The sequence below is a fragment of the Gymnoscopelus braueri genome (genome assembly GCF_963280865.1).
Source record: "Gymnoscopelus braueri genome assembly, chromosome: 14".
Lineage (NCBI taxonomy): Eukaryota > Metazoa > Chordata > Actinopteri > Myctophiformes > Myctophidae > Gymnoscopelus > Gymnoscopelus braueri.
In genome coordinates this window covers 43,939,012-43,956,042 of record NC_137619.1, presented here as the reverse complement: position 1 = coordinate 43,956,042, position 17,031 = coordinate 43,939,012, and the positions used below count along the sequence as shown (strand labels likewise).

Below are 17,031 nucleotides of genomic sequence, written 5' to 3'. Positions count from 1 at the left end.
ATGACTCTGACCAGAGGATCTTTCACCTACGCCAGTGGAGAGGAGTACCACGGCGAATGGAAGGAAGGCAAGACACACTGTGAATCGACGCCTTGTGAGCTTGTAGATCTGCTATTTTCACTCGCTTGGGTCCCGGGAGACATAAAATTTCTCTTTTGGGTCTCGAGAAAAAGAAATGTGTGGTAACCACATGGTCTAAACAACATCTAAATAACATTCTTATAATTTATGGTTATTAACATGTGAACAAGTAACCAGCATGTATCTGCATAGTAAAAAGTACAACGTAAAAACTAGGCTTAAACCTTCAAGCGCTATTAGTCCAGTTTTCACTATATATTATCATATTATCTATTATTCTATTGTCTATTATTATCGTACGACGATGTTGTATGCCAAAAATAGCCGATCTTCAAGCTCACAATGTGACTTGCGACCAAGGGCCCAACTTCCTGCTTTGAAATTGAGTCTATATAGGAAGTGACAGTTCATATGAATGGCCTGTAGTTTTGCTGTTTTACCCCTGCTGGTGTCAGAAATATGTTTTCTCCATTCAACTGGGTGGGTTTTTGATGAACTTTAGACTTGATTTTATTACCTTAATTAACATGGTCATAAATACTATATGCTTCCAGTCGCTAGTTTAAAGTCTTCTTTCAATCATCATGATATGCGATAAAGTAGGTTATGCTCCAGGAGGGGCGGGATGATTTGATTGCTACACAACCAATAGCATTCATTCCCCGCCCCCGCTCTTGATTGACAAGCAACCATTAGCATTCATTTAGCGATGAATCCCGCCAGGGATTTTAAACAGAACAGAACAGAACTTTTCTGAAAAGTGACTGTTTTGGACATAAAAGGTTTCTGCCCAACAGTAGAGAATAATACAAAGCGTGTTCATCCAAGATACAGCCTCAGGCTTTGTTGCACTTATGCCATTGATTTGAAATTATAAATTAAAGTAAGCAAAATGTAAGTAAATGGAATCAGAGATACAGTACATGGGAAATGCACTACAGTTACAGTATCAGTCAATTAACAATATTGGTTTCAGGAATGCACAAAGTCTCAGGTGCACAATTAGGGAACCGGCATACTGACATTATAAGAATTTAACAAGGACAAAGGAGACTGAGAGAACATTTTGCCACCAGCAAAGGTAACAGCCTGTTCCCATATGGCTTTGGAGCTCATTAAATGCTTCGCCTGGGATAACTTTTACTGTTCTCATTAACTTTTATTTTTGTAGTCGACTCACTTCCTTCAGAAAACCTAGACTAATACTTTTGCCATGTTCAAACTAGAGTAGGCTAACATGTTCCCTGGATAATATTATTTCCTTGTGGTCATGGACATAATTTGCAAGGAGTTTAATATTTTACTACTGAAGGCTATTTGTGACTACAACACCTCAGTATAGCTTATACATGAAGGCATGTTTGCTTAGCCACTCGAGCCCTGTTTTGTACTTTGTGTACGACGGTGTCATGCAGAGAAAATAGCTAATCTACACGATGACAACACGTCACATTGTGATGCGTTGTGAGCTTGTTGATCAGCTTTTTTCTGCATTTCTTCAAATACTTTCCCCCCCTCTTTTTCCCCTATAATGGCATGGCCAAAATAGGAATTCCAGGGTTAATGTGGTTAGAGGCGAAGATTTTATGGAAACAAAAAGGAAATGCCTTGTCAAATAGTTCACCTGAAATAAAAATGATCGTAAAATGGTGGTAAATTGTATAATGTTTCAATAGACAAACACATGCATGTGCACACAGGTAATGGTGCCTGTGACGAACATGAAAGCTCAAGCTATTAAGGCAAATCCTAATTAGCTAGCATTGGCAACACCCCATGACCACCACGGCCAGATTGACCTGCTGTAGCTTTGTCAAACCTTTGGGATTAGACTTTAAACTATTAGAGAGTGAACTCTTACAGAAGTGCAGCTGCTGTCCTGAAAGCAACTCATTCAACATTTTAAGAAACCTGAATGATTCTTCAATAGCACAAGTACAGTGACCTTTTGATTGATTGATTGATTGAATACTTTATTAGACAGAAATGTAAACAGCACAAGGTACAGTCAGATTTTTTAGCTAAAAGGATAAACAGTCCTGGGGACTTATTGTCTCCGCCAGGCCGAAGGCATGGCGAGAGAGTATGTTTTACCCCCTGTCCGTCCGTCCGTCCGTGTGTGTGTCCGTCTGTCACCAGCTTATCTCCGGCACCGTTGGCCCGGTCGCTCCGAAACTGTGCACACACACTCCCTGGATGCCAATTCAGAACCTCTGCCCCACATGGGCCTGTTATAGCGCCACCAGGAGGCCGATTTGTGCAATATTACTCCTACAAATTTTATCCAAACGTCATGCAAATCGGTACACAGTATCACTATAGTCATGTGATCAACACGGATCTGTCCGATTTCCCATATTCCATCCTCATTGCCTAAGGTTGGCTTCCAAAGTTTGCAGGATTGGTCCGTTTTGAACAAAAAGCCTGAAAGTATACACAGCTTGCGATTTCCGTGAAATTTCAAACGCACATTCCCACTAGGCCGAGGAAGAAATGCCACCCTTCTCACATTGGCCTGTTATAGCGCCACCAGCAGGTCTAATTTAGAAAAACACATTTTTGGAACAAAATGCCTCAAATCATGAATGCAGTGTCAATGCAAGAATAAATGGCACGGTTGGCACCCTTTTCACATTGGCCTATTATAGCGCCACCAGGAGGCCAGAATAACGTACCTGACCTGGCGGAGACCTGTGCTCCGAGGATCACTTTTTCTAGTTTCCATTGTGGTCCTATTCATTTATCTGTCCTCATGTAAGCCAAATTTAGATTTAGTCATACTACTGTGACATTCCTTTTTGCTGAGTGACACGATTGGTCAGTAAATTATAAATTGGTCTTCAGCCTATGTTTGGAGACATAAGCTGGAAGAGCCAACTAAATATTGATCCCATTTTAATTTCTGTATCGTTTTTTTTATGCCCACTTTTAAAAGAGGCGACGTAAGAATATCACTTGAAAGTCATGTGAGAAAATAAAATGAATCCATCTCGTCTGTACCCGTGTCTAGCGTAGCAGCCGGGATGTTTGCAAAAGAAGGGTGCATAAACATAGCCTGGTAAACCCTCCCTCCGGAAATCTCAATTCCATTTGATTCCTGGAGTGAGTCTGGCATGAACCGCCTCTCTGCAATATTGGCTGTGTATGCCAAACGGCCGCGCCTATCAGCGTCGTCGCTCATTGTTCTGTGATTGACAGCTTACGTTGGCCAATCAGGTGGCGAGTTCGAGTGAGCCCAAAACACGAACGGCAGCCATCTTTTTCTTGTGCGGCCAATTCTCCGCTATTTTTTTACTTCAAAAAGCTCTCTAACTTCTATTTTGAGGCACGGAATTTACTTATAAGATATCGTTTGGATAGAATTTAGTTGTTTAACTTCATATATGTGGTCAATTAATCATGACAAAGCCTATTTAATTTTTTTTTTAGAGAACCGGTAGGGGCGGGCAGTGACACCATTGTACCCGAAAAAGGCAACCCATTTTGGGTATGGCTGTCTCAAAAGTCCCGTCGCGTCACATTAAGACTGGTGAACTGCTGATTGGCTGAAGGGGAAAAATTATCATTGGCTGAAGGGGTTGTCAGTCAACGGTATTACTCCCGCCCAACTCCAGCACAGCCAATATTGCAGACAGGCGGATCAGGCCAGACTCACTCCTGAAATGAAATGGAATTGAGATTTCCGGAGGGAGGGTTTACCAGGCTAGCATAAACATGCATTCCGATTAAGCTGCAGCTGCAATTGTGAATCGTAAAGCAGTACCGACACAGTATTGCCTTGAAGGGTGTGTTTAGTGATATTTTATTAAAATAAGTGGTAAATAGCTCCATGCTCCGATAGTAATCATTGCTATTAATAGAGTATTTGTTCAGTAACAGGGGTCTCCCCGTCTCTCCAGCTTTAATAGTAAACAGAAAATACATTTTCAGGTTGGGATACCAATTTCATCCAGTGAGGAGAGAGAACCTCATATATGACACAGGATAAACAAGTGAAACTGGAAGTAATGAAACAAAAAATTAGCAGACAAAATTGGAACTGGAACACTAAAATTTGAAGCTGATAAATGGGTTCTATCTCCTGACTGGATGAAATTGGTGAACCACCTGAAAATGTATTTTGTGTTTATTGAAAACCTGCAGAGACGGAGAGACCTATAGCAATTATTACTAAAAGAATATAGAGCTTTAAGCATTTGTGTTGAAATACAATTTCCAGCACCTTTATCCATTTGTAACTGTACGTACATACATTCCTTGCATGTTTCCATAGCCAACATCCTAAAGGAGAAATCCCTGCTAAAAAACCTGCTGGCTTAGGCCGCTGTAATTCCCACTGCGCACGAGGCAGATGGGACTCCTAATTCAGTGGTAAACCTTTAGCTGACATAGGGGGAACGGTACTTAAATCCCAGCGCGTACTGACCCATGTGACATATGTGCAGGCTTTACACACAGTATGAAGTGAATATAAAACCACAGGTCAAAGTGTATGTTGAAATGGCATCCCTCCATTTATCCTCTGACACTTTAAAAAGTCAGTTAAGAGGTTTAAAATGCTCTTTTTGTGTGAATATGTTTGTGTGAATGTTATTTTAACTAATGTGTTTGGTAGATTATGTTAATACAAGATACTAATATACAATATACACAGTTTGTACCAACTAACAACTACGGTGGTTGGAAGCGATCACCGTCCTCCTCTATTGAGGCATTTAGTGGTACTCACTCTGTGGTTGGGTAGGATCGCTGCTGGCAATACTTCAAGAGGTACTGCGTAAAAGGTCAAAGCGTAATATCTCCGCTGCCCAAACGGGCTTTCCGTCTTTGTTTAGCTGCAGACATTTTGGCACTTGCGTGGGAGACCAGAGTTCGAATCCCGGGTAGGACATAAATCTTCAGGAAAGACATACCTGACCCATGGGAGATATTCAAGGTCATTTCCTTTGTAATGAGGTCCATGTCTTTGTTGTGTGTGTCTTCCTCCTCAGGTCGGAGGCATGGGGTTGGGCAGCTCAAATTCCAGGATGGAACGTGCTACACAGGCCAGTTCGAGAACGGGCTCTTCCATGGTTCCGGTGTACTGCAATTCACAGATGGATCTAGGTGTGTTCCGGAGGAAGAGGGAGAAAGCGGCAGAAAGATTTGATCGACTATTTTTGGTGAAGATATTTGGCGTTGGAAGTTAAAAAGGAGCGGACCTAATAGAGCCCTGGGGGACTCCGGTCAACTATCGTTGCTGTTGGGCAGAAACCTCTTAGCTCTATATTCTAACTTTGTGTTTGTTCGTAAATGAATGAGTGTCACACAAAAGTATCAAAAATAGTCGATCTATTTTTTTATTTGAATCCTTAAAACTAACAGTTTTGGACATAATGGTTTCCACCCGACAGAGACGATATATGGTTTTAGTGGTTAAATCAGTTGTTTTCACCGGCACCACACACACCTGTAATGAGCCTACTGTTTGTAGGTGTGTATGCTATTCCTCATTACAAATTATGGAAAGCATACCCAATCGTTTACATTTGCTACGCTGTCCTCCCTTGGGCTGGGTGGAAGTGACGTGTGCCAATCCGTTGCCATGTACAGTAGCTAGCTAGCCCGCTGCCGGCAATGTAGCGTTATTATGGATCCCACGCCAGCTCTTGCAACTATGCCTAAACCTAACCTTAAACCTAACCCTAACCTCAGTAAGACTATGCCTAAACCTAACCCTAACCCTAACCCTAACCTCAGTAAGACTATGCATAAATCTAACCTTAACCCTAACCTCAGTAAAACTATGCCTGCCAGGGAGCCAATCAGACAGGTAAGGCGGGTCTATATCCTGGAGCGTTGGTGGGATCCATAATCACGCGGCAATGTAGCTTGCCTGACGTGCATACGATTGTCAAGTACTTTATATGCAGTTTTGGAAACGGGTGATGGCCTATTCCTTCCACCACTGCTTGCGGACTAGGACAGCCACGTGCGTCGACGTGCGAGGCCTTGAGGCTCGTGAGGCGCGCTCAACCAGGCAGTGCCCGCGCCGAGCAGCCGACACAGTCATGGCGCTCGCCTTGCTGTCAAGTGATGTGAAAATCACAGTGGCGGGGGTGTGATTTGCATAATATGTTACAGGGAATGACATGCACACTGTATGTACTGCACCTCAGGTACGAGGGAGAATTTGCACAGGGGAAGTTCCAGGGTGTGGGAGTCTTCAATCGATATGATGGCATGGCGTTTGAAGGAGAGTTCAAAAGTGGCCGTGTGGAGGGATACGGTGAGTCTGCTTCCATTAACGGCGTACGCTTAATTTAGACGAAGATAGCTGTTCAACATAGCTTGTAGATTGGTTATTTTCGCTGCGCAACACCAGCACACAACCAAGTTTATATTTGGCTTCATCAGTTGCAGCGCTGCTTTCTCTGACCTCTCTCCGGCTGATCTCTCTGTGCCCTTCGTCCTGTGTCCAGGATTGTTGACGTTCACAGACGGTGGACATGGTATGCCGCGGAACGAGGGCTTATTCGAGAACCACAAGCTTCAGAAGAGGGAGAAGTGTCCGGGAGTGGTGCAAAAGGCTCAGGCCGCAGCCTCCAATGCCCGCAGTCTGGCATTATGACCCGTGTGACCCAGGAGACATGGTCAGGGTTCCAGCATGACCTCAGGGACTCTATACTGAAGAACACCCCCTCCACGACTTATCTCTGTCTTTCTCTTCTTATCTCCTTTGATCTTGCCTTTCACAATTTGGCTTTGAATGCAGAAGACGCGTAAGCGGAATATGTCGTGCTCATGTTTGTTGATGATCATGGATCATGCCCTGATAAGGTGTCTTATGCTGCTTTTCCATTGCATGGTCCTACCTCCTCGACTTAACTAGCTTCGTGCACATGCAGATAGCACCCCCCTCAATGTACTGTAGCTGGTCATCATATCGAGTGCCAAGAATGCTAAAGTTAAAGCTAATGCTAAACGTTTCACCTGTACAGTCCAACAAAAACTGTTTCTGATACCATTTTAGGTGAGAAATATTGATTCATTTCACATTTACAGTTTTTGTGCAATGTCTGTACTTAAAAGGCCAGCCTGGAGGCGTGTGGAACTCCAGAGTTAGGACATTCATTCATTTATTTTCAGGCCCAAAACTTTGGATAACATTTTGGGGAAAATACATATAGAAAAACACTGTTCTATACAGCTTGCCCCTTTATACACTCTAAAAAGGAACCAGGTAATTTTGCCTAATGAAAAACACAAAAAAGACGGCTGAGTTGAGCCGGCACCATGCCGTGGAAAAGTGCCATTATTGTGCTGTTTGAGGGTAGCCAGCGTTTTCTCACCTTGCAGTGAAAGAGGTCCCATCACATGATGTTTGTAAGTCAAGTGTTCCCTCCAGTGTGGCTTGAATGAGTTGTTTCCTGTATAGATGGAATAGTTACAAAACGGTCACTTTAGACAGAAAACCAAACTGCTTGCAGCTCATATCGTGGCAGTGTGATGCTCCATATCTCAATCAACACTGCAATGTTTATGCTTTTGGAAGATCAGAGATCACGTTTGCCTTAAACAAGCTATTTCTTCCCCCTACCCCCCCATTTGAATGTGTTGAGTGGGTTTCTCAAAAGCAACATATCAGGTGAGGGGGGGAGGGGGTAGGCAGAGAGGGACTGGACTGGTCATTCTAGTAAGGCAATTTGTAAGGCGTTTCATGGCTGTCGGGCAGATACCTTGTCTCCATAACATGTTGCATCGCGACGCCTTGTGAGCTTGTAGATCAGCTATTTTTTGCTATTTTTGAAAAAAGTTAAAGTGGCTAAGTCAGTGGGTTTTATAAATATTTAATCAATGAAAATGATTAACAATAGCTTGTGACTAAATAATAACTGCAATGGATCCATTGGAACACAGGTTCTTTTTTTTCTTTTGGGACATACAAGCTCCTGATGCTGATTATGGCTTTCTGCTCCAATCACCCAGGAGTCCAGTTCTGCTCACTCTTTGAAACCTTGTACCTCCATATTTCAACTTTTTATGTTTTTCCGTAAATTAATGCCCTACTTAATCATACAAGAGTGTCGCACAAAAGCACAGAAAATAAGCAGATCTACAAGCTCGTAGCTCTTAAGAGCTTTTAGATCCCACGCGTTGCCATCCCAGTGGAAACGATGTGGGATATATCAAGCATGGCAGGATAATTATGTCACGTCTGACTTCGTAGCGTGGCTAGTTGCAAAATAATTGTGAAAAAAAATTGTCGTTTTAGTGACATGGAACTTAATAGAGGCAGCTGTTTTTAAAGTAGGGATAAATCGAATAGATATGTTAATTGTTTAATCCCCTCCAACCTGTGAAGTGTTATTTTCATCCAGTTATAGACTAGTGAACTTTCAGGGTTCGATTTGCTGGGGGGGATCCATGCCTCTGCTTTGATTGCCACAATGCGACGTGTTGCGAGCTTGTAGATCTGCTTTTTGCTATTTGTCGTATTAAAAGTGTGTAGAGCATAAGAACCCCCCCCTTTTTATTTTACAAATGGAACCCTGATAACTTTGTACTGACCTCTATGTTTTTATTGGTAATGAGAGTTTCATAATGGTGTAAAGTGTTATTTATGATAATGGTGTGTTTGGATATTGTAAGGCGTTGCTAAGAATCTATGAACATTATAGCCAGTTGCATTCATACTGTGATACCAAAACAATGCATTGTACTTGAACAGTTATAAAAAGGCCTTATAAAGCAGCATTTCTTTGTGGACAGCTCTGTCTATATGGTCGCATCCTCGGCAGAGCCTCGACCAAAGACAATCAAGTGGTCGGGGGAGCATTGAGTTTCTATGATCTCACTGTCGTTAACATTTGTTATTAGTCACAGTTGCACAGCTCAATAAGGACCGATGCCGTTGGGGGTGGGGGGTTGGAGGCTGTTATGAGATATAATTGTGGCGTGGGGTGGGGGGGAGGGAGTGGGAGTCTGCTGCAAAATATTAGTCCAATCATTTTCAATTTACTGTTTTTGATTCTGGATTGTCACAGCCCCTGAATTTAAATGTTACATTCTCAGGCCTGTGCTCGACTCCCCCCCCCCCCCCATGTGATACTGTAGTTTTCTGCACAATTAGAAAAATATGAACATACTTTTAAAGTGGGAGAGGCAGACCTGACCATGTACTACATCCACCATGTACTATATCCACAAGCACATTAATCATGATATTGAGACATTTCGCTCCATATATGCCTGTTCACAGTGATGTGCGTGCAAAGACTACAATTATTACACAAAATGTATGGGGATTTGTTTTTTCCATCATAACATCTATTCCAGGGTTTGGGAAGTGATCAACTGAGTTGATCAAAAACAGCCCTTATTAACCATTAAACATTTCTCTGCTGGATAGTCAGAGTTTATCATACCTTATTATTCTAAATCTTGGCTGATTCTTTGTTTGGTATATTCTAATTAGCAGCCTATAATAAGCAACGTAAAAGCAATGGTGGTTGTCTCTGTCTAGCACTGGGTGATCACACCAGCCTTGGGAAACAGTATTTTGTGCCCAACCTAGTCCGGTTGTTCTCAGAGTCCGGTTGTTCTCAGAGTCCTTGAGGGGTTTCCAGGGGGTCCCCAGCAAAATGAGTTAATATAGCATCACTTTAACCACTTTAACCATAGAAAGGCTATTTAAAAATATATTGAAACATTTGGATTGAAAACAAAAAAAAAACGTTTTAACAACACAAATCTTGTCCCACTTCCTGGCACAAAATACATTATTGTGACATTGGGGTCCGCGGGCAAATACACATTAATTTGGGGGTCCTCGACATGAAAAAGTTTGAGAACCACTGATCTCGTCAATAGCTTTTTTCTGCCTACACAGTGGGTGAGTGGACTGGCATCTACACTAGAACCACACCCCCATTTCCAACATGGTGCTGCTTCTCACGCTCTCCTCACAGGAGTCACACAAAAGGTGCTCTTTTTTTTTAAATGCGTTCCTGCCTTCCTGGACTTTCACCTGTCTGGGAATTACCATGGTTACCTGTTTCTGCTTTATCAACATAATGTTGATCCGAGTGCTCTTAGACAAGATTACCGCACAGTATTTACCAGTGGTGGGAAAAGTACTAACATTTTTTACTTAAAGGTAGGGTAAGTGATTTGCGTTGGTTAAAATATTTGTTAAATAGCTCTATATTCTGATAGTACTCATTGCTATAGAGTGTTTGTTCAGTATTAGGAGTCTCCTTGTCTCTCCACCTCTTTATTAAACAGAAAATTCATTTTCGTTTCAGTTTCAGTTTCATTTCCAATTTTATCCAACCAGGACAGAGAACTCAATCAGGATACAGATTAAACAAGTGAAATTGGAAGTGATGACACTAAGAAATGAGCATGCAAAATTGGAACTGGAACACTATACAAATTAAGCTTAAAAATGGGTACTTTCTCCTGATTGGCTGAGATTTTGACACCTACCGAAAAATGTATTTTCTGTTTATTAAAGAGCTGGAGAGACAGGGAGACATCTGTTACTGAAAAAACACTCCATAGCAATGATTACTATCAGAATATAGTATTTTAACCTTTTAACAAAATACTTTTTGTTTTAACCAAAATATATCACTTACCCTACCTTTATGGTTACCCGTTTCTGCTTTACCAACATGTTTTTTTTTTATTTTTTATCCCACGATTTTGTAACCCTATTTTTTACACCCAGTGCCAATTGTCTATGTAATCCTGGGCACTACCTTCCCTCTGCCAACCTAGGGAGGCCAGGGCCGAGCTCATGCCTCCTTCAATGCATGAGAGCCAACTGACCTTCTTGTCACCTGACAGGGGAGAGTTTCCCAGGTTGGATGTAGCGCGTGGAAGGAACACGTTATTCCAACCAGTTCCCTTCCCCTCCATCAGGCGCCCCGGCTGGCCAGGGGGAGGCAGTATAGTGACCAGGATTACTGCATGTTTTTGTGAGGGTACCTACCCTAGGAGACACGGGGAGAACATGCAAACTCCACACAGAAAGGCCCTTTCGCCAACCCCACCTTACCAACATAATGTTGATCCGAGTGCTCTTAGACAAGATTACCGCACAGTATTTACACATTATTCTGAAATAGGTTTGGGTTGTGTATCACACTGTGGGGAAGGTTTGTGTATCTAATAAAAACGTGTGTGTGTGTGTGGAAAACAAGGATACTGTGGTGAATTTGGATACCACTGGGCTTATCAATGGCTGTTCTTGTGTTTGTGTAATTGGAAGAATTGAAATTTGCAAGATCTCCCAGCCAAGTTGTCTTATTTCCACGTGTGCCAATGACCTTTACCACTTGAACCCTAGCCTCCCCTATTCTGGGGTGAACAATTTGATGAAAGATTTCGGCGGAGAGATTTGGTGTCGACTCGACAGCAAAGCCCCCTCTACAATGTGTAGAGGGGACAAAAGAAGGGGGCCTAGTACACACCTCTGGGGGACTCTGGTACCCTATACTTTTGTTGACCGTATTCCCATAGGCCCTGGTTTATCGTATTCCTATGGGCTACACTAAATATCTCCGCCAAAAATAGCCGATCTGCAAGCTCACGCGTTGTGAGCTTCTACTTGCTATTTTTGTCAAATGTTCCCCCTAGTATAGGGATGCTAGGGTTCAAGTGGTTACTGACCATGACACTGACCATGATACTGACATGACACTGACATAATACTGACCATGATACTGACATGATACTGACCATGCTACGGACATAATACTGACCATGATACTGACATGATACTGACCATGCTACAGACATAATACTGACCATGATACTGACATGATACTGACCATGCTACGGACATAATACTGACCATGACACTGACATGATACTGACCATGCTACAGACATGATACTGACATGATACTGACCATGCTACGGACTTAATACTGACCATGCTACGGACATAATACTGACCATGACACCGACATGATACTGACCATGCTACGGACATAATACTGACCATGATACTGACATGATACTGACCATGCTACGGACATAATACTGACATGATACTGACCATGCTACGGACATAATACTGACCATGATACTGACATAATACTGACATAATACTGACCATGATACTGACATGATACTGATCATGCTACAGACATAATACTGACCATGCTACGGACATAATACTGACCATAATACTGACATGATACTGATCATGATACTGACCATGATACTGACATGATACATTACCATGATACTGACATGATACTAACCATGACACTGACATGATACTACCATGATACTGACATGACACTGATCATGATACTGACCATGATACTGACATGGGGACCATGATACTGACATGATACTAACCATGACACTGGCATGATACTGACCATGATACTGATATATTAACCATGACACTGACATGATACTGACCATGATACTGATATGATACTAACCATGACACTGACATGATACTGACCATGATACTGACATGATACTGACATATTAACTGACATGACACTGACCATGATACTGACATGATAGATGACCATGACACTGACATGATACTGACCATGATACTGATATGATATTAACCATGACACTGACATGATATTAACCATGACACTGACATGATACTGACCATGATACTGATATGATACTAACCATGATACTGACATGATATTAACCATGACACTGACATGATACTGACCATGATACTGATATGATACTAACCATGACACTGACATGATACTGACCATGATGCTGACATGATACTGACCATGACGCTGACATGATACTGACCATGATGCTGACATGATACTTAAGTGGTTAATGTAAAGCTATACGTTGATATGCATGCTTGCATCGATGAAGGCTTTATATTATTATTGATGCTCAAAAACAGACAAACGAGCTGTTTTGCAGGTGCAAGAAGGAACACTGCAGTTTTTGGGACGAACAGGTTTCTCTGGTTTAGTCGACTGCAAGCTCTGCTTACCCATCCCCCCTTCGCCCTTAACCCCTGCTATCAGCTCCATCTCAGTACTGCAGCATACTGATAGCTTCCTGCCTTAAAGTCCTTATGGACTTGGAAGCAAACGAGATTAGGCCATGAAACGTATGAATCTAACAATTTAAAGAGAGTCAAATGTTACAGGGTTGAACCTTACCCTTAAGTTAACCATTTAACAACTTTCAACCTGGCATCCCTATTTTGGGCATTGTTGGGTTAGACAATTAAAAAAAAAAATATCCCAACACGGTGTGAGCTTGTTGATTGGCTATTTGTACTATTTAAAAAAAACAGGGCTTTATTTTATACTTTGCCATGTGACAGTGTCACACAGCAAAAATAGACTATCTACAAGCCGATCTGCAAGGCGTTGCATCTGCTACAGTATTTTCACTATCACAAATGTTCGCCAAAGACCACGCCATTATAGGCAGACACCAGGGTTAACGTGGTTAATACATGGACTGCATGTCATCATGACCTCAATATGTTTGTTCGGAAGGAGGGTCTGCTTGACACAAAACACAGAGACAGTAGGAACTGACATATGAGATAAGATTAATCTTACACTGTGTGTTTGCACTTTACGTCTGTTGACATGGTCCTGCCTTCTACTGGTGAGAGGAGGTAAAGGTTGGTGTCTCTGATAAGTTAATCTGCAGAAAACACTAAAAGACGTTTAGCAGACGAATGGGGCACCTTTAAACCACACATATATTACTTTATTTGGCTGTATGGCATTCTAAAAGAAGACACTGACCTATTTGTGTCACTGATTAAGTAATATTTAGATCCATATCACTCGTGCTAGAGATAGGCTTAAGAGAGACATTTTCTGGTCGGGAATTAAACTAACTGGTGACCTTTTGATCCACAGCTCCCCTATGCCGCTTACGTAAGGTGTCAAGTTTAGACATATTTCTCAAACTGTCAAAACTCCGTCATATAACTTCGAATGGGCAGCAGTGTCAATAGTAACTCATAATTCACTTACTTTTCACTCAATTCCTCTATTCCCATCTTTTTTCCACTTTCTTTCTTCATTTTTCTCCTTCCCACACATAGCTCCCGATGAGCAGGTTGGCGCCTTGCATGGTTTCCCTCGGTTAGTGAATGTGTTTGTAAATGGGTGAATATAATGCACTTTGTAAAAGGCTTTGGATAAAGGCACAATATAAATGCACCATTTACGATTAACATGTGTAAGAAAAAGCTAAATCAGTGTAAGTGATATTCTTTTGTTAATGGAGAATTTTGGACTAAAGTTTTCTTACCTTTTCTATGACGTTATGATATGTTAGGATGAATGGTACAGTAGAAAAATGTCATAACTCCACCCCTGAGCCGCCACAGCTTAAAAGGTGCGATAGGCCTTTGGTTAGATCACATATTTTAATGGCTTTTTTTTTTAGATCGGACGTTCATAGTGACAAAACACTGTCCCAAAAAAAAAAAAAAAAACAGAAGTCTCGCTAGACGAGATTGAAATCTCGAGATTTCAATCTCGTCTAGCGAGACTTGTTTTTTATTTTTTTTTATTTTTATTTGGTTGCATAGTGTTCTGTCACTATGAACGTCAGATCTCACCAAAAAAAAAAAAGCTATTAAAATATGTGATCTAACCTAAGGCCTATCCGCGTACCTTTTAAGCTGTGGCGGCTCAGGGGTGGAGTTATGACATTTTTCTACTGTACCATTCATCCTAAGATATCATAACGTCATAGAAAAGGTAAGAAAACTTTAGTCCAAAATTCTCCTTTAAGTGTTAAGTACCGTAGCTATATCTTCCAATAACAAGCATTGCTATAAGGCATTTGTTCTGTAACAGGGGGGGTATGCCTGTCTCTCCAGATTTTTAGCAAACACAAAATAAATCTTCAGGTCTGGATACCAATTTTATCCAATCAGAAGAGAAAATTATTAAAGCTATTAAAGCGCATGATGTTTAAAAATAATAATACAATGTATATTTTTAATAAAATGTTAAAGCTCTATATTCTGTGTGTTCTGCAGGGCAAACACAAAATAAATGTTTAGCAAACACAAAATAAATGTTTAGGTCAGGGTTCAGCGTCTTGCTCAAGGACACTTCAACACTAACCCAGCTGGGGATGGAACCAAGCGGCCACTCAATACCTCCTGGGCCACTGACATCCACTGACCAAGTGGAAGTATAGCAACGCCCTGTCTGTAGCCTTTGTAAAACCAGAACGTATGCCAGCACTTTGTACATTTTGAATATTCATTCACTCTTAAGGACACACTCAATCAGATATTAAATATAATCTCAAACAGCCACCATCTGTAAGAGTGCTTTTCGGCTCATGGAGCTCTCAAAAGTAGGTGAAATGTTTGAGGAGGAATGCATCATCGATGTGTGTCCAGTCCACTCCCTCTGAAGTTTGACATATTTTCCCTCTCTTTTTAAGCTAAATCAGATCATCTTGAGTCATGTTGTACCCATGGATGGCACCCAGTGTCAAAGGTCACACTAATCTCCTTTAAGCAGCCATGTCCTAGAAAGGCAGATTTTGTCAGAGAGCATGCATTTCGTCATGCGGTACAAGGGGTCGACAGGTTCATATCCGAGTATGCATTATAAGATGCGATTTAAGCAGTACGTTGGAATTAAATCATATAGCGCTGTGAGGTAAGCGATGATCTAGTGCAGTGGTTCTCAGCCTGTGAGCTGGGGGCCCACTGGTGGGCCGTGAGGATATTGTAAATGGGCCCCCAAATAATTGGCAAAACACTAAGATTGTATTGAAAATATAACATTAATATTAAAAAAAGACAATGTCATATTTACTCTTTAAAGTCTTTAAATAATATGAGTTTTTATTGTGATACCGATGAACAGGAACTTAAAGTATTGAAATGTTAATTCCTCTGATCCAAGTTGCAACACAATCGATTAATTGATCATTAAAATAATCATGCTCTGTAAATGCTCCCCACCCATCTGACCACATCGGCCAGATGGGTGGGCCGCGAACGCTTTCAAGATTTTCAAGTGGGCCCTAATCCAGAGAAGGTTGAGAACTACTGCATTAGAAGATGCGATTTAAGCAGTTCATTGGGATTAAATCATTTCAGTAGTCCTGTGAGGTGATGAAGAATGATCATAGTGAACTATATGGTATGTTACAAACACAACATTATTGCTTAGCCCTCCTGTTGCGGGTCAAATTGAGCCCTTTTAAAGTTTGGCCTTAATTACCGTTATCAAAATGTTAAATGTTTTATTTGATGTGTTTGCATGTTTATATTATAGAGATACTGTTCAGGTCAACTTGACCTGGACATGAAATTGGAGGCTAAAAGGGTATCAAAAGTGGCAACAATTACATTTTCAAGAATTACGTGTACCGTCTTTGAAAGCTAAGCGCTCCAAACAAAACCAGAAAACTTCTTGGTGTTAAACAGCATTGAGGAGAGAACAGACCCTTACGGAATACCATTCCTCAGTCTTCTGAGCCAGCTGTGGGGGCCATCACTGGGTCTTTAGAGTGAAGCTGCGGTTCGACAGCATCTCCATGATGAAGTTCACCATATGCCGATCAGGGATTGTCCTCCGAAACTTCAGTTGGAGTTCACGGTGCCAGACAGTGTCGTATGCGGCTGTCAAGTCCAACATCGACTTGGATGTGGTCCACAATAAATGTATACTTGCGAGTTACAGTTAAGAAGTAAAGGCTAGTATTTTCGGGCTTAGTAATACAAAAAAAATCAATGTTCTGATATCAAAAACATTTTTGATCCATCGATTCCCGGCCCTGCCAAATTGTCGAGGTGTCCCTATGCAATAGAATGATTGATTGAAGTACTTTATTTAGAAAGACATGGAAAAAGTACATGGAAGTACAGTTAACAATACAAATACACTGAACACCTACTGCAACTGAAAACTGCATTTCTCCCACGGGATCAAATAGGTCTAATTATTAT

The 17,031-nt window shown here is 41.4% G+C and overlaps 1 protein-coding gene across 1 annotated transcript; it reads left to right on the top strand.

Moving 5' to 3' along the window:
• On the top strand, positions 1-7,038 carry morn4 (MORN repeat containing 4; the record flags this gene model as incomplete). Its single annotated transcript, XM_080450005.1, has 4 exons — positions 1-79; positions 5,073-5,187; positions 6,240-6,349; positions 6,543-7,038. The coding sequence occupies 4 exons, from the start codon at positions 1-3 to the stop codon at positions 6,689-6,691; spliced, it is 453 nt and encodes a 150-aa protein (XP_080306131.1). The 3' UTR covers positions 6,692-7,038.
• Between the last annotated feature and the right edge of the window lie 9,993 nt (positions 7,039-17,031).